General features: G+C 50.9%; 1 protein-coding gene across 1 annotated transcript in view; it reads left to right on the top strand.

Annotated features, from left to right (window-relative positions):
- AFAP1 (actin filament associated protein 1) overlaps positions 1-20,838 on the top strand; it is a 175,953-nt gene that overhangs the window by 142,578 nt on the left and 12,537 nt on the right. Inside the window, 5 exon segments of the mRNA XM_058301303.2 lie at positions 1,843-1,988; positions 6,797-6,914; positions 11,802-12,068; positions 14,321-14,435; positions 18,532-18,696. Coding sequence (XP_058157286.1) covers positions 1,843-1,988; positions 6,797-6,914; positions 11,802-12,068; positions 14,321-14,435; positions 18,532-18,696 — 811 coding nt within the window.

Below are 20,838 nucleotides of genomic sequence, written 5' to 3'. Positions count from 1 at the left end.
TAAAGGAGCGCACACTTGGGGATTTCCTTGATCCAGGCATTCAGGTCTGTTCATTTTAACTTAGCCAGCGTCGAGTAGCTTCTCACGCTCTGCGGGGCACATGGTTGGGGTTTGCTCTGATAGCCTCACCTGCTACTGACCCGGAGTGATTTGTTACTTGGACATTGTCGTGAGCCAGTTTTGTGCACGGGCTGCTTATTCCTGGCTCTTCCTCTTCAGAGTCCTGGTGGCGTGGAGTGGGATGTCCACACTTGCTTGTATCCTGAGCACGGTTCAGTTTGTCAAGGTCTTCAATTTGCTTCCCAGTTTTCCTTAAGCCTTTAAGCTCAACTTAAGAGCTTTCCTTCTTTACAAAATGAGTAATTTCCAGAAAAAATAAAAACATTTTTTCCTTTGGTCTTCCGTTAACTCATAAATTGGGTAGGTCAAGTTTCCCTAAACGTCAGACATGATTTACATATCTGATTAATCAAATTAGACATTTCAGATGCTATTAAAACATAACATATCCTTATTTCTAAATCACTTAGCAAAACCAGCTTATAATTTAATGAGTGAAATCTAAAAGATATAGTATTTCAGACTTGCCAATTAAGCAGATCAAATTTGGGGGTTGTCTTAGTTTGCCATTGGGCTGCCGATTCAAAGTACCAGAATGGGTCGACTTTTATAATGGGAATTTTATTGGGGGGAGAGCAGACAGTTCTGAGGCCATGAAATGTCCAACTAAAGACACCCTTGGAGTTGCTTTCGCACCAAAGCCAGCTAGTGGCGACCGTGGCGTCCTGCCACGTGGCGCGCAGGCGTGGGACGGGCTCGTCTCCTCAGCCTGGAGCTGCCCTGTGGGCCCAGCCCCCTGGGGCCTCTTTCTGTGCCTCTGACTTGGTTCCAGAGTCCAGGACCCCCTCAGCCCCTCAGGGCTTCTCTGCAGCTGCAGGCGGGCCTGGAGACCTCTTTCTCTCTGCTTTCTCCTTTCTCTGACATGGTGGATTCAAGATGGCAGCGTCTTTCTTTCTGTGTGTCTCTCTCTGCGTCTCCATGTATCTAAAGTTCCAGTGAGGAGGTGGAGCCCCACCCTGAGTCACGCCTCGCTGACGTCGTCCAATCAAAAGGGCCCTACGCCCACAGGGATGGCTTAGTTCAAGAACATAATCTTTTCCTTTTGGGGAGTCATAAAATAACTTCACACTGTCACCGGGGGCATTAAAAATGTCTTAAAAGCTAGCCTGCACAAAGCAGGCCCGCGGTTACAAGACACTGTTAAACATGTGCAAACAAAAGTGATGAAAACAAAAGCTCATTTCTTTATCACATCGGACCAAGAGAAACAAAATTAGCATTTCAGGGTAATTTTGGGGTCCACAACAAGGACCACCAATGGAAAAATTTGGAAAGGTAGGTCCATTGAGCCCAGCTATGTTTTCTAAGGCTGGCAGCAGTTGGCATGGGCTTCATTTTATGGCCAGATTTTGTTGCTAAACTAACAAGCTTTCTAAACAACTTACTCTCTCTAGAACTTAATTAATCCTATTAATTTCCATACACCCTTGGTCTTTCCCCCAAACGGCCCATTTCCTGCATTACTGGAAGGCATTTGCGCACCTCAGGTTTTAATTTCCTTTGGCGTACGCATTCTGACTTCCACACTGAGGCCTGGCCTGAACGCAGTGCCAGTCATTCCCCAGGCAGCGCCTGCGTCTCCGTTCTCATCTGTACGTCTCAAGCACTGTGAGTTTCATTGCCTTTCCCGCTGTGTGGTCTCTTTGTTGACATATTTAAATGAAAACTTTAAAACCCTTTATCTTAGTTACATAAAATGTGCTTTCCTCTCCATCTCCATAGGCGTCTTCTTCGGAAGACATGGGCAGATGGATTGGAATTCTCCTGGCTGAGACAGGCTCCTCGACAGACCCAGGGGCCCTGCACTACGACTACATAGACGTGGAAATGTCCGCAAATGTCATCCAGACGGCCAAGCAGACCTTCTGGTAAGGTGCAGCGCTGTGCAAAAGGGCACGGGGCTTCTCGCTTTAGTGTCCTGGTGCTTGAGCGTAACTTTGTACAACTGTCTAGGCCCAGGAAAAAACCAACAAAAGACTTTCCCTCAGATGAGCTTTGCTGAAATCAGCCTGTCGGTTCAACCCTCTGTTTTCTGTTAGGGCGGGGCCGGCCACCTTTGCTTGGAAAGGGCCAGTAAGCGTTTCTGGCTTTGTGTACCACGCGGTCCTGTTACGGCAACTCGGCTCTGCTCTTGCCCTGTGAAAGCAGCCATTGGCAGTGCATCGTGGGGGAGTATGACTGTGTTCCAATAAAACTTTATTGGCAAAAGCCGGTGTCAGGCCAAGGCCCTTGGGCCATAGTTTGCCAGTCCCTGTACCAGAGGACGAGTTCCACGAAGAAGAAGTGCTTCTGCGTATTGCTGTCACCAGGGCTGAGCCTTCACAACCATCACTCAGGAACTTACGTGGTTAACGCTGCTGCGTTAACTTTCTCTTGGACAATGAATGTTTCTTTAATGTCGCGATGGCAAAGGTATTTTTAGCAGCAGTCCTCAAAGTGTGGGCTGCAGGCTCCCGGAGGATCCCTGACCCTTTTAGGGGGTCCACAATGTCAGAACGTACTCATAACAACCCCTTTTTCACTGATTTGACATTTGCATCGGTGGCCAGAAGGCCATGGGGTAAGCATTACGATGAATCAAATAGCCACTCTGCGCTCTGCATTTTGCCCCCACTTATGGCCCAAGAGCAGGCCGGCTTCGCTTAAGAGGCCGTTGGGGAAGCAGTACAAGTTGCTGCTTCTCCTGCGTGGGGCCGGACAGCAGATGCGTTTAGAAGCCCTCCTGAGTACTTCTCCTTAGCCTTCTGGACGATGTCAAGGAAAGGATGCGTTCTGCCTACTGAAGTCTCAGGGCTGTCTTGAGGAAATGCACTTGGCCTTTTGAGGTGTGAACGGAGCTAGCTGCTTTTTATTTCATTTTTTCTTAAAAAACAATCGACTGCAGTTAATTCCGACTTAGGTATTGGCGGACATTGTCCTGAAAAATGAGCTAAGCAAGCCAGCCGAAGGAAAACAATTGACCATTGGTTGAATTTGAGCTTTCACTCAGAAATTAGAATTTCGGAAAATCTGCGCCCATCCCTGGGACCCGGCAGCTTCACAGCAGTTGCGGACATTTCCGGTGGGCCCAGGGGTGGCCTTGATGAGTGCCGTGTATTTGATGTTGCACAATGATGGTGTCTCACTGTCTTCAGCTCTGCTGCACCTGCTCAGCTCTGCCTTTAGCGCAAAAACAGCCACGGCCAGCCCCGAGCCCCTTGCTGTACCGTGGTTGGTGTTGGTTTGCTGATCCCTGGTCTGCGGAGCTCTGGCTGAGGGTCAGGGAATCCTGCTCCCAGTCCTGACTGCAGACATTATTAGTTGGAAAATTTGGGTCAAGTCATTTTTAACCTCTCAGTGCCTCTGTTTCCTTGTGTAGGAGAGAGTGGTTAGGCCACGTGCACTGAAACTTCCTCTGGCTCTAGCACTTCTGCCCTTGGCTTCTGCCTTGGTTTCCCTCATCTGCGGAGCCTGCCTTTGGGGCTGAGGAGAGATGGACCGAAACAGATTGTTGCTGGGTTATATAATTGGCAAATGGCGATAAATTTGCCAATGGTTGTTGGCCAGCCTGCCAGTGCATCTACAGCGATGGAAACTTCTGGAGAGGAAACAGATAAGTTCAGGTGTCCACAGTTATTTGTCTTTTAGTATCAATGCCACCATCAAGTTTTCCAGCCCGTTGTGTTCCTGGTGGTTCAAGCTGTCTTCCTCTGTATCTTGAATGGTGGCATATTCTGAGGCGAAGAAATGTGGTTCAGTGCCCAGGGCCTCCTGGCGAAGGCAAGCTGGCCTATGTGGTGAGTTGGCTGACACTGAGTGCTGCTCCACGTGGAGAGCTGGTGCTGCAAGATGACAGAGGAGAGATAATAAGAGATGCAGCAGAGCAGGGGTCTGAGGTGGCACAAGAGAATGACAGCCCCTCTCCCACTCCAGAAGGTCCCAGGACTGGTTCCCAAAGCCACCCAATGAGAATACAGCAGACACAGAAGAACACACAGCGCATGGACACAGAGAGCAGACAACAGAGGGTAGGAGGGGAGAAATGAATACATCTTAAAAAAAAAAAAAAAGCTTTTTAAAGAAATAAAATGTCCTTAAATCCAGTTTTGCAAAATTAGCATGACTAGAGTGACATAGAAGAAGTGTTTATGGTTGTTTAACTGTATTTATTTAGAAGTTATCAGATTTCCAGAAAGTCCATGTGTAACTTAAATTATAATTAAATTGTGACTGATAACCACATTTGAAGGAAACCCTGAATAAGAATTTTTCTCTTCCACCACAACTTAGCTTTTACTTTAGAGTGAGTGGAAGATTAATCTAAACCAAATGTGGGAAGGTCACATTTTAGAGAAAGGAATATAAATCCTGGTATTGAAAAAACACTGACTAAAATATGCATGTTCTGAATTTACAGCTGCAAGAATCTTTGTTGCCTCATTGAAAGCTTTATAGGAGGTGTCAGTGAGCAAGGAAGTTTGCTTTCATTTTTCAGTTCTCTACCTGAACATTCTGCAAAACCTAAGAGAGGAGAGATTTCACAAGGAAGCCATGTGCAGAATTGGTGCTGTGATTTATGTTCTGAGATTAAATTAACTTTTCACCTTTATTTTTAATCGGCGGCCATTAAAAATCTTTCCAACGTGTTAGGGGTAGCATGGGTGCACTGTACCTGTCGGAGGGAGAAAGGGCAATGGTGTATTTTGGAAAGAAGACAACAAAGGAGAAAATAATAATGTAGATCCCACCAGGGAAAGTGGCGTATTTAAAAATAATAACAATGGTAAAGAGTTGAAACATAATCTGAGAGCCTACTTTTAAATGTATTTTTAAATACCACAAGGGAAACGTTTTAAAATTTCCTCCTGAACTCTTTTCAAGTCGTTTTTAGTTGTAGACTGATCGGAAAATTATAGTAATAATAATAACAATAATAATGATACAAAGTGGGGGGCCGGTAGAGGGGGAGTTGGAACCCTGGCAGGGGAGCTGTCGCCTGGAGGCGCCCTCTCGTGTGACTCCTTGGGAGAGTCTTTTAAAATGCACGTCCTTTAATTTTCTTGTGTTTTTCACTTAACAAGCAACATGGGGTCTCTTAGTCGTGTCCACTTCTGTATTTGGCTAAGCGTCGTATTGTGGAGAGATCGTGAGTCAGCAGACAGAGACACTGTATCTGGTCTCCGTCTTACTCCCACGTCCTCCTCAGGGCCTGGGAGACTTGCTCTACTCTCGGGGCGCAGGGCCCTCTGCGTCTCTCCCACTCCCCTCTCTGGGAAGCCACAGCGCATCTGCTCGGCTCAGGTCTGCTCCAGTCGAGGAGACGAGCGTGCTCTTCTCTGGCCCGCATTGTCCCGCTCCTTCCTGCGCCTTCTGCACCAGTGGGGGCTGGCCAGGCACAGCGCCGGAGGCTGTCGGTGCCCGGCCAAGGACGAGATGGCCTGGCCAGCAGGGCGCTTGCCGTCAACGTGTAAAGAAACAAGTGTAACAAAGCGCCACGTGTGCCCATCCCTTCCCCACCTCTCTCCAATCAACAGCCAACATGGCGCCATACGCAAAAACAGCCTTGAACAGGGCAGTTCAACTAGAAAACCCGAAAGATGTAAAGGAAAAGCCCCAGTCAAAAAATCGAATTGCGTAGCTCTTAAAATTTTAAAATTTGGTGTGTCTTCCCTTACATTTTCCTATGTGTCTTCTTTTCCTATGTATACTTTCATGTATTTTAAGCGTAGAAGGCTTACATTAAAATTTTTTAATCACCTTAATTTTTATCAGAAATCAGCAAGCAGAGTCATTTTCTAAAGTGCAAAGTAAATTTGTCAAAGTAGAACGAGCAGCGCAGGGCTGTGCTTTCCAGCAGAGGGTAGTATGTGCGTTCTTTGAAAACCCTTCTGCCAAGCAGCACTGAAACCCGCTAATCTAATGGTTGCCAACTGAGGGAAGCCAACTAATCTCATGCTGCAACTAATCCTTAGACACCATTTTCTCGCACTCTTCTGAGTCAGAAAAGACAGTTTAGCTTGGTTGCAAGGCTTCTCGTCAGAGGCAGTTTTCACTCTACCCTTTCACTGCTTTTCATTGCTTCTCTTTTTTATTTGTCTAGTTACCACAGAAATAAAAAGTTTAATTTTTTAAATTCCAGGCTGCTGTAGTTTTCCCTAATTCTAAATCTTCTAAAGAATTTATAGATCATGGGTCCACAGACTATTCCTGCAAAGGGCCAGAAAATAAACACTTTGGCTCTGAAGGCCACCTGGTCTCTGTTACCACCACTCAGCCCCACCAGTGGGGGGCGAAAACAGCCACAGACAAGACGTGGCCCCTGGTCTTGGCTGTGTTCCAATAAAACTTTATTTAACAGACAGTTGGTGGGTGGCAGCCAAGCCCAGTTCCAGACTGATGGTGACAAGGCAGGTATTAGGTATCAAATGCCTGTCACCGCAGGCCCGCGCGGCGCGCCCCGCGTTGTCGTCGGCCTAGCCGCAGCTCTGCAGACTGGCTGACATCCCGGTTTTAGGGGTGAGCAGTCTGTCCCAAGCCGTCCGCTTTATCCCCCGTTTCCGTCTCGGTCTTGTCTAATACTGCTTTTCCACACCCTGTGGCCTCTACTATCACGCCCAGCAAAACGCCTGAACTCACTTAAGACCTGTTGACTGGAGGGAAACATGGACACGATTTTAGCCAGTTTCCTCTCTTGCAGTTTCATGAACAGGCGCGTGATGTCTGCCAACCCGTACCTGGGAAACGCCGCCAACGGCTATGCCCATCCCAGCGGGACGGCGCTGCACTACGACGACGTCCCCTGCATCAACGGCTCGGTGAGTGGGCCCTGGGCGCAGGCTGGAGGGCCGGATTTGCCCGATGCCAGGCTGGGTGAGCACCTTGTGTTTTAGTACCTGCAGTTTTAACCCCATCTCTTCTCTTCTCCTCTTGACACAGTCTTCATCCTCATCTGCCTGTTTTTTTTAAAATGTTATGTTCAAAAAATACAAGAGGTCCCCATATGCCCCCACCCCCCTCACCCCACTCCGCCCACATCAGCAACCTCTTCCATCATCGTGGCACAGTCATTGCATTTGGTGAATACATCTTGGAGCACTGCTGCACCCCATGGACAGTGGTCTACATTGTAGTTTACACTCTCCCCCAGTCCACCCAGTGGGCTTTGACCAGGCAGATAACTTGACCCCAGCAGACAGGCTGTCACTTAAAGGCGGCATCCTTAATTTAGCATGTCAGCACTTAAAATACTGGCGAAGGATGAGCACGCCAGAGACTGTAACTTGGATAAATCAAAGCACAACCCGGTATAAGCGAACACGCGCCCCGGCGTGGAGGAAGTGCTGCGTTGTTTCCCGGGGTGGTCAGCGGCTGAGCCGGCGCTGTTTCAGAGGCGGCGTGCCCCGGAGTTTCAATGCCTTTAAACGCCAGTCGTCTTCCTCCTGGCAGACTTGGGCCGCTCCTGGCCCAGGGCTGTTTGTACACCCGTATATAAATATTGGAGACGTGTAGCAACAGCTTCGTGTAGTAAAACCTGCCTCAGGGTCTGTCTGGCCTTGGAGTTTTTGATTCGTGCTCAGTCATGGGAGTTTTGGGGGTAATTAGCAGACCTCATCAGTAAGCAGTGGTTTTCTGCCTCCACGCTCTTCATGAGCTGTTGTTTCTTGAGCCCCTTCTCTGCCCAGGCACGGGGGCTGGTTCTAGGCACTCAGAGAGGAGCGGGGTGCTGGAAGGGGCGTGGAGCACCATGACGCCCTTCGCTTCCTGGTACTGGATGGATTTAAAATTGGCATCTATGTTAAGATATTTTTCAAAGGTAAGCATAGAGTAGGTTTATTATTGGTTGTTCAACTTTTGGAGGTATTTTAGACTTTTTTTTACTCTTTTGCTTGTCTGTCCTATATTTTGATACATGTCACCCATCAGCACCCAGTTGCTGCATCATCATAAAATCCAGATTTGCCCAAGGCAGGTACCAGGAGACAGCTGCAGGGCAAACGGCAGAAAGGTCAGTCGGTCCAGGGCAGAGGTGCCAGCTGGTGGGTAGAGTGTGGCAGAGGGCGGCGTGGCCCCGGGCCCTCCCCCTACCGCCCGTCACACCGCCCTGGGGCTGCTGCGCGGAGGGCGGTTGGTACACTGCCCCGCCCTGGGTTCTCCGGGGACCCCCCACTTCTGTCTTCAGCCCCATGGCCTTATTCCTGGGTGTGTCCGAGCATTCAGGCTCTCTGGTGGGGACCGAGAGGGGAGGGTAAGACGCAGCCTGGGATCTGAATCCGCCCCCTGCCCTTCGCTCCGGCCGCCACAGCGTTTTCACTGCGGGGCCTGTGCACCTGGCTGTCCCCGCTCGCTCCTCTTCTCCTGACGGAGCATTCTGGTCCCTGCTTGGGGGCGCAGCCCATCCTCTCTGTGAGAGCACCCCGCTTTCCTCAGCCTGCGATCTTAGCCTTTGGTGTTGCTTTTATTTTTTGAAGGACACACAAACCCATCTCTATTTTTTAAAAATATTTATTTATTTTTAATTCATTTTTTTAATATTACATTTAAAAAATATGAGGTCCCAATATACCCCCCCTCCCCCCTCACCCCACTACTCCCCCCATAGCGACAATCTCCTCCATCATCCTGACACATCCATTGCACTTGGTGAATACATCTCTGAGCACCGCTGCACCTCACGGTCAGTGGTCCACACTGTAGGCCACACTCCCCCATGTTCCATCCAGTGGGCCATGGGAGGACACACAATGTCCAGTAACTGTCCCTGCAGCACCACCCAGGACAACTCCAAGTCCCAAAAACGCCTCCATATCTCATCTCTTCCTCCCATTCCCCACACCCAGCAGCCACCATGGCCACTTTTTCCACACCGATGCCACATTTTCTTCAATTACTAATCACAATAGTTCATGAATAGAATATCAGTAAGTCCACTCTAATACATACTCTATTCCTCCATCCTGTGGACCTTAGATTGGTTGTGTCCATTCTACATCTATATCAAGAGGGGGCTTAGATTCCACATGGATGCTGGATGCAATTCTCCTGCTTTCAGTTGTAGGCACTCTTGGCTCCCTGGTGTGGTGGTTGACCTTCTTCACCTCCATGTTAGCTGAGTGGGGTAAGTCCAATAAACCAGAGTGTAGGAGCTGAAGTCTGTTAAGGCTCAGGGCCTGGCTATTGTATGGTCAGTCCAGAGATTCAGATCCCCTGGGTATATCTTAAACCCCAGCACCAACTACAATTCTGGTAAAGTAACAGGAAAGGCTTGTGAAGAGATCACATATGAGTCCAGCTCCATCACACAGAAACACCAACTCCAAAGACGGGCCAACTGACATGGCAGTGAACTCCATCTGCCATGACCATAGAACCTGTGGAAAAACCCATCTCTAGACTTCCCACCTAAAGCCCCACTCATCTACCTTCTTCTCAAAGGTATCGCCCACTGACCACGAGAACATAGGGGTGAGCCAGCTGGGTTAGAGAAGCCCCGAAATGACACACAACGCTGCTCTCGTGCCATCTGTCCCATTTATTTTTAAGTTCCCACATTTTTATTATACCAGTGCAGGTTCTCCCCAGAGCTCCCTTTCTTTCGGTCATTCACAGCTTCATCTGCTTCAGAAGGAAGAAGGGCCTTCACTTCTGGGATTGCATTTGTAAACATTGCTGGGCTGGCGATAAAAAGCTTTTTAAGACGTGGAATGACCTGTGCCCAGTGTTTGGCTTTTGAAGGGCTGCTCCTCTCCGGCCATCCTTAAACTAGTTTCCTTTGTGCTGAGCCCTCTTGGGGAGCTTTGCTTCTGGGTTTTACGAAGTTCCTACTTTGCAGTGGCCCGGTGACCCCGCACCTGATGCCCTAGCCTCATTTTTGCGCTTGTGCGGTTCTTGCCGGTCAGCGTCCCCCGGCAGCCTAACCCGAGAGGAAAGCGAGTCTCTGAAAGGATCTTCTACGTGTGCATGGGTACATGTACGTTCACAAACACGCTTTCAGTCTAGAAACTTCTATGGGGTTTCTGTAGATGTTTATCCAAGACTTTCATGTGACCTAATCCTTGGGTATTTTTGGAAAATGATAGCCTAGTCTAGACCGCTTTAATAACTCTGGGCAGTCGATGCTAGGCTGTCATTAGGAAACGGTCATGCCCAAGTTTATCTGCATGCACCATTATTTTTAGATTGTAGACGGGTCCCCTGCATCACCAAAATAGACGCATCAAAGTGATTGCAAAGGAATAAAAACACTCCGGCTATGGAGTTTTAAATCTTTTCTATTTTTATACAAAAGGCTGTAATTACAGTCTGGCAGAAAGGAACTCTGCCAGAAGGGTATAAAAATAGGGCAAAATGAGCAAAACATATGAATTAATATTTCCTTTTTTTAAAACTGCAAGGCAATTTGTAAAGACCTTTAAACCTTAAAAGGATCTGTCTGTGGTTGGTAGTGTTTACCTGTAATTTATACTTTAATGTCCATATTTTACAATAGCTTTGTCCCATGAAATGGCTTGTAGCTATTTTAGTCCTTTGTCAAAAGGCGTTCCCCTACACTAATACCGTCCCATGAGTGAGGTTTTTGAAGCACCCTGTTTGCTATGAGGATTTGGTTTCTTTCTTTCAATAGCCTGGGATTTGGTGATGGCGCTTTCGCCAGATGTGACCAGGTTTGGACCACAGGAGGGCGTTGCCAGTCCCTTCAGACCCGTGGGTCTGAAATCATCGGCTCAGCCGCGGCTGGACTTGGGGGGTCTCGGGGGGTCTCACCCCACCCCGGCGTCGCCCAGGAGGAGCCCGAGGCGCGAGGGCAGGCTGCCAAGTGTCCAGGGCCGTCCCTGCCCGGCCGTCACCTCTCGGCCTCGGTGTCCTCCTGCTACGTCAGATCGCTGTTGAGAATTCAGCGAGTCAATATTTGCACTTAAAATAATATCCAGAACACAGTCGCGCAGAGTAAAGCAAAGCGCTTGCCCAGGCTGCCGACATGTCCTCGGCGGAGCCGGCGCCCAGGCCCTGCAGGCCTACTGTGCGCCCACCTCCTGGATGTAGCGACTTCTCCCAAGAGGGGAATGTCAAATCAGGGCTTTTCTTCTGCTTTAAAAAACAAAACAAAAAACTCCATAAGCCAACAACACTGGGAATGATTTAAGGGGAAGAGAAACCTTTCCTTAAGACCCCGAAAGGAGAAAAACCCTTAGAATCAACCCACATGCTTACACGTGTGCTGTAACTGATAACAACTGGGGGGTTACCAAAGTGTTTTGGGGGTGCTAACAACACTTTTTTTTAATATTTATTTTTCGGATTTCTTTCTCCCCACCCCATTGCTGTTTGCATTTGCTGCATCTGTCTGTTGGGTGTGGGTCTTCTGTTTTTAGGAAGCACCGGGAGCCAGGCCTGGGACCTCCCATGTGGGAGGGAGACACCTAATCACTTGAACTGTCTCTGTCCTCTGCTTTGTTATGTGTCTCATTATGTTTTCCTCCGTGTGTCTCTTGTCACATCATCTTGTTGCATCAGCTCGCGACACCAGCCCATCACATCAGCTCACCGTCTTCTCGTCTTCTTTAGGAGGCACTGGGAACCGAACCCGGGCCACCCATGTGGTAGGCAGGAGCTCAATCACTTGAGCCACACCTGCTTCCCAACAACCTCTTGATATGCTCAAGTCCGTGGCCATGTCACTAATAACAAAGCTATGTGTGTTACAGTGGGAACCCGAAGACAGCCTTCCTGCTTCCCGTAGCAGAAATCTGGGAGAAGAAGTGCTTTACGATAACGCGGGCCTGTACGATAACTTGCCGTCTCCGAAAATCTTTGCACGCTACTCACCTGCTGACAGGAAGGCTTCTAGAGCGTCTCCTGACAAACTGTCTTCTAACCATTACAAACACCCCGCCTCGTGCCCCGCCCCCTCCGCTCAGTCTGTCACTAACACCTCCGCGGTGGGGAGGGGCTCGCTCGGGCTCGGCTCCCAGGTACGGCGTCCGTTTTATCCCTCCCACACCACATGCTCCTTAAGCAGGGTCCTCCTGGACGTGTTTGCAGTGATAGATTCGCCAGACTGTGCTCGACGACGCTCATCAGGAGTAAAGCTTTTCTTCTCCCCTCAACTAGAATATAATTTGGAGATGCAATCAACGTTCGCTTCCCAAGGAGCTGATGAAATATTCCCAACTAGTTTAGAGTTTATGCAGGCACTGTGCTGCTTTCCTGTCATCTGCCTCTCTTTCCATCTTTAGAGGAAAAAAAACAGCAGTGAATTTTGTGAATTATGTTAGCTAAAGGCAAAGATTTCAAGAAAGGGAGAGGGGCAGTGAGACTCTTCAGAGCATTCTAGAGCTCCAGGTTTCCGTAGTGAGTTCCCATTATCTATAAACGAGGAGTGGTTGACGCCATCCTTTGGCATCAGTAATGGCCTTTTGATCTTTAAATAGGTAATTGAGATCGCTGCATTATCTTTCCTCAGGAGTGTAAAAGTGCACTCCCTAAAATCCCGAGATGATGATAATGATTTGCGACAATCCCTGAATGAGCAATATCTTCAATATTGAAATGTGGTCCATCCCACACCCATATTTGTGGCAAACAGTAACAATTCAGTGCATCTATTCTAATTTTGTGTTTTCATGCATTTTCAGCCTAAGAATCTTTTATGCTTTGCCTAAACCGCTAAGCACTGTATGTAAGAATATTCTAATAATGGAAAATGGACACATTTTTAGTTTTTTCTTTTCCCTCTGCTTTTCGATTTAAAAAAAATGATGACTACCAGGGAAGATCCTAGAATTTCAGGTAATCAGGGCTGGTAGCAGCGTTTCCCATGCATTGGTTTCATAAAAAATCCTGTTGGAAGATTTTTTCTTTTTTGTTTTCAATATTTAAAGGCAGATCCTTAAACCTCATCCCCGGAGATTCTGATTCAGTAAGTCAGAGGGGCTCCGACCAGTCGAGGGCATCCTGGGTATGGCCAGGCCCTCGGTCTCTGGTTCTTTTAGGAATACCTGCATCAAACTCTTGGAGGCTGTGTGTTCTCTTGCTAAGCAAACATGTGTCTAGCTATGTGTTTATCTGTCTTTTTATTAGCATGAGGATCAACTTAGGTAAAACCCGTGAGATAACGTGCCATCTTGTACATTTGAATTGCCCCAAAATTAGTTTGGAATCACTTGATACATGGTTTTTGTGAGTTTGCTTTTTGTTCGCTTTTGTTTTGTTTTTATTCTCCATAGTAAGCCACTTGCAAGGTGAATTACGGCACCTTTAGTTTTCCCACCTTCATTTGGTCATTACTGTCAAGGGAAATGGAGGCTCCTAAGTTTTCTTGAACACATACGATATGCCATACACTTGATGTGTTCATTCATTTAATCTTTTTAGGAGAACTCTGGGTAGGTATCCATATCTTTATATTTTTAAATGAGAAAACAGGGGTTCAGAGAGATTTCCTGAATGTTGGAGCCAGAATTGGAAGCTAGATCTGCCTGCCTCCTTAGAACCCAGGCCCTCAGCAGAAGGATGTGGAGAATTACAGGAAATGCATGGGTGGGCATATCCAGAGCTACCCCTTGCCATTAAGCCAAATTTATTACACAATTCAGGTACACATGTCCTTTAAACAAAATACAAGATTTGTTGGCTTGCAGCAATCAAAGCACTAGGGGTAGCACTGAATATTCTTACAAGCCTGTGTTAGTCAAAATTAAGTTCATACCCTTTCTGTAACATGCATCTCTTGTTCCTTCCTTAGACCTGATAAAAAAAATAGTGATTGGTCCCATTTAAGACATCACTCAGTATAGAAGTGGAAACTTGCCAGCACAGTCATGGCACTCCTCTGAAAAAAATTTCACCAGAAGTAAAAGCTACTTATCTTTAGAAACTCAAACTGTTAGGAATCTCATCTGAATGCTCTTGGATCATCCCCGGCCTGAGACAATTTCTTGATAAGCATTTCTAGTCTCCCAATAGGAATGAGATAGCATTCTAACTGAAGATATCCTGGAAATGCACACTGACTTTGAACCTCAGTGCTAGAACCTTCTTAGCCATTCCGGGAGAATCACTGCAGCCTAATGACTAGAAACCACATTGCTTGTCTCCTGCCCTCATTTCTTCCACCTGTGCTAGGTTCTGCTTAAAGAACCAGAGACTGAAACAATTTACTTGGGGGAAAAAAAGAAAAAGATTTTGTTTTGTTTTTAATTTTCTTATATGTTTATTTCAACAGTTCAAGGGCAAAAAGCCCCCAGTAGCCTCAAACGGGATCACAGGGAAAGGGAAGACGCTGACCAGTCAGCCGAAAAAAGCCGATTCAGCCGCCGGCGTGAAGCGCACACCTTCGAGTAAGTCTGTCGGCTCGTTCCTCGCTCTCCAGTTTGGGGAGCGTTTTGCGGGGTTGGGACCGTCTGAGCCCCCTTCTCTCCTCAGCTGCCCAGGCAGAGAAGGCCAGGTTTGGAGGCGAGTGGAGAGGGGCTGTGTGCATCACGAGCCTTCGTTTCCTGGGTGGGAGAGCGGTGGTCGTTTCAACCCGCCTCTTAGGGATGTCGCCGTCTCAGTTTGCCCGAGCTGCTATGACAAACACCGCACCCTGGGTTGACTGAAACAAGAAGCACCTAGGGGCTCACAGCTTGGAGGCAGACGGCCCAAATCAAGGCATGGGCCAGCACACTGCCCCCCAGGGTCATAGCTTTGGGTGTCAGCCCCTCTCTCTCCCTCTGTCCCACTCCCTGCTTTCCTGGTTTCCAGCAAGTTCTGGCTTTTCTGACAGTGTCCAAATTTCCTTTCTTTCTGAGGCCCACTAGGCTCAGTTCAGCCAGGCCTTAACTAAAAGAAGCTTCTTCACCGCCCCCCTTCCGAAGGAGGGCAGGGGCAGGCCTGAACACATCTTTTGTGGCCGACCTCTTTTGATCCCCAACAGCTGTAAGACAAAACAAACGGGTTTGCTCCTGGTGACGCGATGAGTGCATTTAAATGGGGGGGCACCCAGCACAGGTGGCAGCGCAGCCACAAGTGGCCCTGTGCTGTGGTCAGTTTCCCCAGAGAGCTGCTGACCTAGTGATTTGACTGGGTCATGTCACCTCTGTAAGCCCAGTGTCCTCGTCCCTTAGACGTGTGCATAAGTGGCTTTGTGGCTGCCATGCTTGAGATAATCAAGGGCATATACTTAAAAGCACTAAAGAAATAGAAGGGTTTGTATGACATCATCATTCCTCCAGAATCTTAGAGTGTACAGTGAGCTGGTATTCCTAGTATCCCATTTAATTTTCCTAGCATCTGGGAGGCACAGTGGTTCTCTCAGCTGGTCACTAACAGAGCCAGAGTGACTCCTGGGTTTCCAGACTCCAAATCTAGAAGGGAAGGTGGCGTAAGCAGCAAGACACACAGGGAAGACTCAGCCTCCCCTTCATCTCCAGGGATAGTATCATCAGGGCGTATTTTAATTTTCTCAGCTCAGCTCACATTGGATGCCTGTTCATTCATCCAGCCGGAGGGCTCTCGGCTCGCTGCTGGTGCTACAAAGCTACGAAGGCATACCTGCCATCCTTCCCAGCCGGGACGCATGCGGCCCTATAAGCACCTGTAGGGGCTGCCCCGGGGCTCTTGCCAGGTTAAGGAGCTCCTAAGTCAGCCAGAGGCTGTCGGGACAGTTTCCCAGAGCAGGAGGAGTCAAGTTAGACGTGAGCGGCGGGTGTGACCTCAGTGCAGGTCTCTGCCCCTTGTAGTTTGTGCCTGAGCTCCTTGAATCTGAACCCACGCACCGGCAGGTCTGTTTCCTTGTTAATGGAGACGAGGCACGTTAGCACCAGCTCGTGCCCGCCCCGCCAGATGTGGAGGCATCTGCCCCGGGGAAGGCTTGGTTAAGCGATCTCTCTGTTTCATGAAGCCTGTCTCCAGAGCATTTCACTTTCGGTCCCTACGCTTATTTTATTTCCCAGATGATTTATTCCTGTATTTAATGAGTCCTGCTGTGGGAAATTTTTATTAACTTGGGTGACATCTAATGGTGACAAAAGAAAAATAATGGCATTCCGTGTTTTTGCTGAATTCAGTCAGTTGCATTAGGCACTGCACAGAGCTTACTGCGTGGGGGACCCAACGAAGGGGAAACGTATTGGTCACTATTGCATACAGGTTCTTGGGGTGACGTCTTAGTTTGCAAATAAGTGATGGAGTTTGGAATTCCCCCAGTTTGCAAGACATCAGCACCTTCACCACTAAGCAATACTTCTATTTCACACTGCCCACTTGCTCATCTCTGTGCTGCCAGTCCTCTCAGTAGCGTTTTTTTTTTTTTTTTGAGTAAGGGGAAAATTGATTGGGGAGTGATGACTTTAGATCTAACTTCATAAATGCAGTATTTCATTGAAATCACGATGGTCTGCCTTGCGAGAAATGACCAGTTCAGTACTAGGACGACAGCTAGAGGCGGTTCCCATTGGCGCTGTGGGCAAGGCCTGGGAAATCTCTTACTGATCGTGGATCAGTGTACGCCCGCTCCATCCCAGGCCTCGTGCCCTTCTGTTAGATCTGTGAGAGTACGTGTGCCTATAATTAAGATCCACCCACCAGGAGGCCTTCCCTTCTCTTTTCTCCAGGGCAAAGCTGAGGCTTTTCCGCCCCTGAGCCCGTTGCCTCTCCCGCCCTGCCCGGCCTTTCCCGCAGCCTCTGGTCCCAGGAGCTCGGCACGGAAACGAGCCATGGCCCAGCAGGGCGGGATGTGGGAAGCTGGTGTGGGGAAGGGTGGCAGGCCTTGCGGATGTAACCAGCGGCGACTGATCGGTGTGGCTTGTATCGGGGAGACAGGCAGGCTCTGCACTTGCTGACCCTTGATGAGCATTTTTTTTGGAATCTTCATCTCTTCCATGTATTTTTCCACAGAGTTTTCTTTTCTCAATGTCTGTTATCGACAGGTCAACATAATAAAAGGAAAGGAGCACTGGGTCAGAATTGTCATGTAAAAGGGTGGTATGAAATTGGCCAAGTCTCTTAATTTTCCCTCAGATGTTTCCTCTCCATTCGTTCCTTCATTTTGTTTATCAAGCATGTATGTAGTGCTTATTTTGTTTGTTGTAAGTTCTTTATAAATATTCATTAATATGATCCTTATCACAACCCTGTGAGTTGTTACACCCACTGTTACCCCACTTTGCTTTGCAAGTGGCAAGCAGGATACAGCCTGGAGATCAGCCTCCAGAAGGCTTTGTTGACTCTTGATGTGTTCATCTGTACGTTTATTCAGCAGGCATTTATTTTTGTCCTGTATATTGTACTTGTCATGTTGACCCCGTGCCCGGCCATGATCTCAGTCTGGGACAGAGCTGCCCTCTGACGAGGTCGTTGCCGGGGTCAGCTGTGATCACAGTTTCGTCTCCGGGCTGCTAAAGCAAACCCCTCACGGCGTGTCGGCTTCCCATCGGGCCGTGTCGGCTCGGGGCTGCCGAGGCGGGAAGGCTGCGTCCTGCGGGGCCAGTGCCTCCTGGCCGGCTGTGTCTTTGGGGTTCCTTGGCTTTTCCGTCACATGGTGGTGTCCTCTCCCTTCTCCTCTGGGTTCCATGGACATCCAGCTCCTGGCTGCTCCCGTGGCCTCTCCTGTGGCCTCCCGGTCAGGCTGTCAGGGAGAGGACTAAGACCACCCCTCAGCTGAAGGGGGCTCCGCCCGCGAGCCCACTCCCCCAGGCAGGGCTTGCGATGAAGGACGTGCTTTCCCGGGGCCCCCTAACTCTAAGCCACCACGATCATGCCGTGGAAGTATTTTGAAAAATGTCAAGAGCTACACAAATTCAAGAAAACACTTCTGATGTTAATAGTCTGTTCTTTCTCTTCTGTTCACTTTCACCCTGCTAAGGTGCATGCCTCAAAGGGGAGTTAGCAGGAACATCTCCTCGTATTCTCTTCTTATTTTATTCATTTATTTATTAGATTTAGTTTTTCTTTATTTCTCACCTCTTCCCATCCCTACTTCCCCCGCCTGCGCAGGGGACACCCCTGTATGGCACGGCACTCCTTGCATGCATCAGCACTGCGCATGGGCCAGCTCACCACACGGGTCAGGAGGCCCTGGGTTGAACCCTGGACCCTCCATATGGTAGGCGGATGCTCTATCCATTGAGCCACATCTGCTTCCCCTCTTTATTTTTAAAACATTTGATTCAGGGGAGCGGGTGTAACTCAGTGGTCGAGCACTTGCTTCCTATGTATGAGGTCTGGGGCTAAAAACTTTGTACCTCCTTTAAAAATTTTTTTTTTTAATTCAAAGCATATTGAAGAATTTGAACCAGGCACTTTTCTACTTACTTCAAACCGGACGTAATCTTTCTCTCGTTGAATTGGCTTTTCGTGTTGTTCCAAGTTGGCAGGTTAGGCGGGCTTTGTGCATTGCCCTGTTCCCTGCCTGTTTCACCTGATTTTCTCTTGCTGTTCTTTTTTTTTGTTTTTAAGATGCTGAACAGTACAAATACGGCAAGAACCGGGTGGAGGCCGACGCGAAGCGGCTGCAGAGCAAGGAGGAGGAGCTGCTGAAGAGGAAGGAGGCGCTGCGGAACCGGCTGGCCCAGCTCCGGAAGGAGCGGAAGGACCTCCGGGCGGCCATTGAGGTCAACGCCGGTAAGAGCGCGGCCCAGGCCCGGGCGCCCGCTGGCGTCAGAGGGTCAGCGTCCCGCGTGGCCCGAGCCTCTGTGACTCACCAGGGCGTCGTTCGGGTGAGGTCGCGTCCTTCTCTCGGGCACTTCTTGGGGTTTGGAAGTCTTGCCGGTAATCCTGGGCCAGTGCCGAAGGAGTCTGACAGGAGCAGGTGGGGAGAGGCGGGGCCTGTGGCTGCACCTGTCACTGAGGCTGCCCAGGTAGCTGAGGGGCTCTTCACGTGCTGGAGGGCCTCTGCAGGTGCTGAGGCCTTCCCAGGTGCCCGAGGGGCCGTCCAGGTGCCCGAGGGGCTGCCCAGGTGCTGAAGGCCTTCCCAGGTGCCCGAGGGGCCGCCCAGGTGCCCGAGGGGCTGCCCAGGTGCTGGAGGGCCTGCCCAGGTGCCCGAGGGGCTACCCAGGTGCTGGAGGGCCTGCCCAGGTGCCTGAGGGGCTGCTCAGGTGCCCGAGGGGCTACCCAGGTGCTGGAGGGCCTGCCCAGGTGCCCGAGGGGCTACCCAGGTGCTGGAGGGCCTGCCCAGGTGCCTGAGGGGCTGCCCAGGTGCCGGAGGGCCTGCCCAGGTGCCTGAGGGGCTACCCAGGTGCCGGAGGGCCTGCCCAGGTGCCTGAGGGGCTGCTCAGGTGCCCGAGGGGCCTTCCCAGGTGCCCGAGGGGCCGCCCAGGTGCCCGAGGGGCTGCCCAGGTGCTGGAGGGCCTGCCCAGGTGCCCGAGGGGCCGCCCAGGTGCCCGAGGGGCTGCCCAGGTGCTGGAGGGCCTGCCCAGGTGCCCGAGGGGCCGCCCAGGTGCCCGAGGGGCTACCCAGGTGCCGGAGGGCCTGCCCAGGTGCCTGAGGGGCTGCTCAGGTGCCCGAGGGGCCTTCCCAGGTGCCCAAGGGGCCGCCCAGTTGCCTGAGGGGCTGCCCAGGTGCCAGAGGGGCTGCCCAGGTGCCCGAGGGGCTGCCCAGGTGCTGGAGGGCCTGCCCAGGTGCCTGAGGGGCTACCCAGGTGCCGGAGGGCCTGCCCAGGTGCCTGAGGGGCTGCCCAGGTGCCGGAGGGCCTGCCCAGGTGCCTGAGGGGCTGCCCAGGTGCCAGAGGGGCTGCCCAGGTGCTGGAGGGCCTGCCCAGGTGCCTGAGGGGCTGCCCAGGTGCCAGAGGGGCCTTCCCAGGTGCCCGAGGGGCCACCCAGGTGCCCAAGGGGCTGTCCAGGTGCTGGAAGGCCTGCCCAGGTGCCCGAGGGGCCGCCCAGTTGCCTGAGGGGCCATCCAGGTGCCCAAGGGGCCGCCCAGGTGCCCAAGGGGCTGCCCAGGTGCTGGAGGGCCTGCCCAGGTGCCTGAGGGGCTGCCCAGGTGCCAGAGGGGCCTGCCCAGGTGCCGGAGGGCCTGCCCAGGTGCCTGAGGCCTTCCCAGTTGCCCGAGGGGCCACCCAGGTGCCCAAGGGGCTGTCCAGGTGCCCGAGGGGCCGCCCAGTTGCCTGAGGGGCCATCCAGGTGCCCAAGGGGCCGCCCAGGTGCCCGAGGGGCTGCCCAGGTGCTGGAGGGCCTGGCCAGGTGCCCGAGGGGCCGCCCAGTTGCCTGAGGGGCCGTCCAGGTGCCCGAGGGTCCGCCCAGGTGCCCAAGGGGCTGTCTAGCTGCAGGTGCCAACACCTGAGATCCAGTCTGGAGGCCAAGCCCTGCATCCAGGGCTCATGGCCCCTGCTCGCTGTGCGAGGGGAAGCAGCTGGGTTTCCCCACATGAGGGCACAGCACAGGGACGGGTACAACTCAGAAACCCAAATGGGAGGGTCCCGTGGGGAGAGGAGGTGCTCCATCCCCTGGAAGGGCTGGCGAGAGCAGGGCAGTGCCCGCATCTCAGGAGGGCTCAGGGCAAGGGGCCAGACTGGTGGAACTCAAACCACAGCTGAGGAACTAGGAGGAAAGGCACACGTAGCAGGAGAAGCGAGGTGGGGGCCGGAAGTCGCCGGTGCAGCCGGTGCAGCGTTGCTCGTTCTTGCAGCAGGACCTCAGGGTGTAGCCGCAAACTGCGGCCAAGGGCTGCTTAGACAGGCTTCGCCGCAGCTCACGGCTGGCTCTTCAGCTGTACGTGCTGCTCGCCCAAGGGGAGGAGGTGGCTAAGAGGGCCTTTTGGCCCCATAAT

This window comes from Dasypus novemcinctus, chromosome 1 (assembly GCF_030445035.2).
Source record: "Dasypus novemcinctus isolate mDasNov1 chromosome 1, mDasNov1.1.hap2, whole genome shotgun sequence".
In the NCBI taxonomy this organism is placed as follows: Eukaryota; Metazoa; Chordata; class Mammalia; order Cingulata; family Dasypodidae; genus Dasypus; species Dasypus novemcinctus.
Note: the sequence above shows the minus strand (reverse complement) of the source record. Positions and strands in the feature narration are given on the sequence as shown.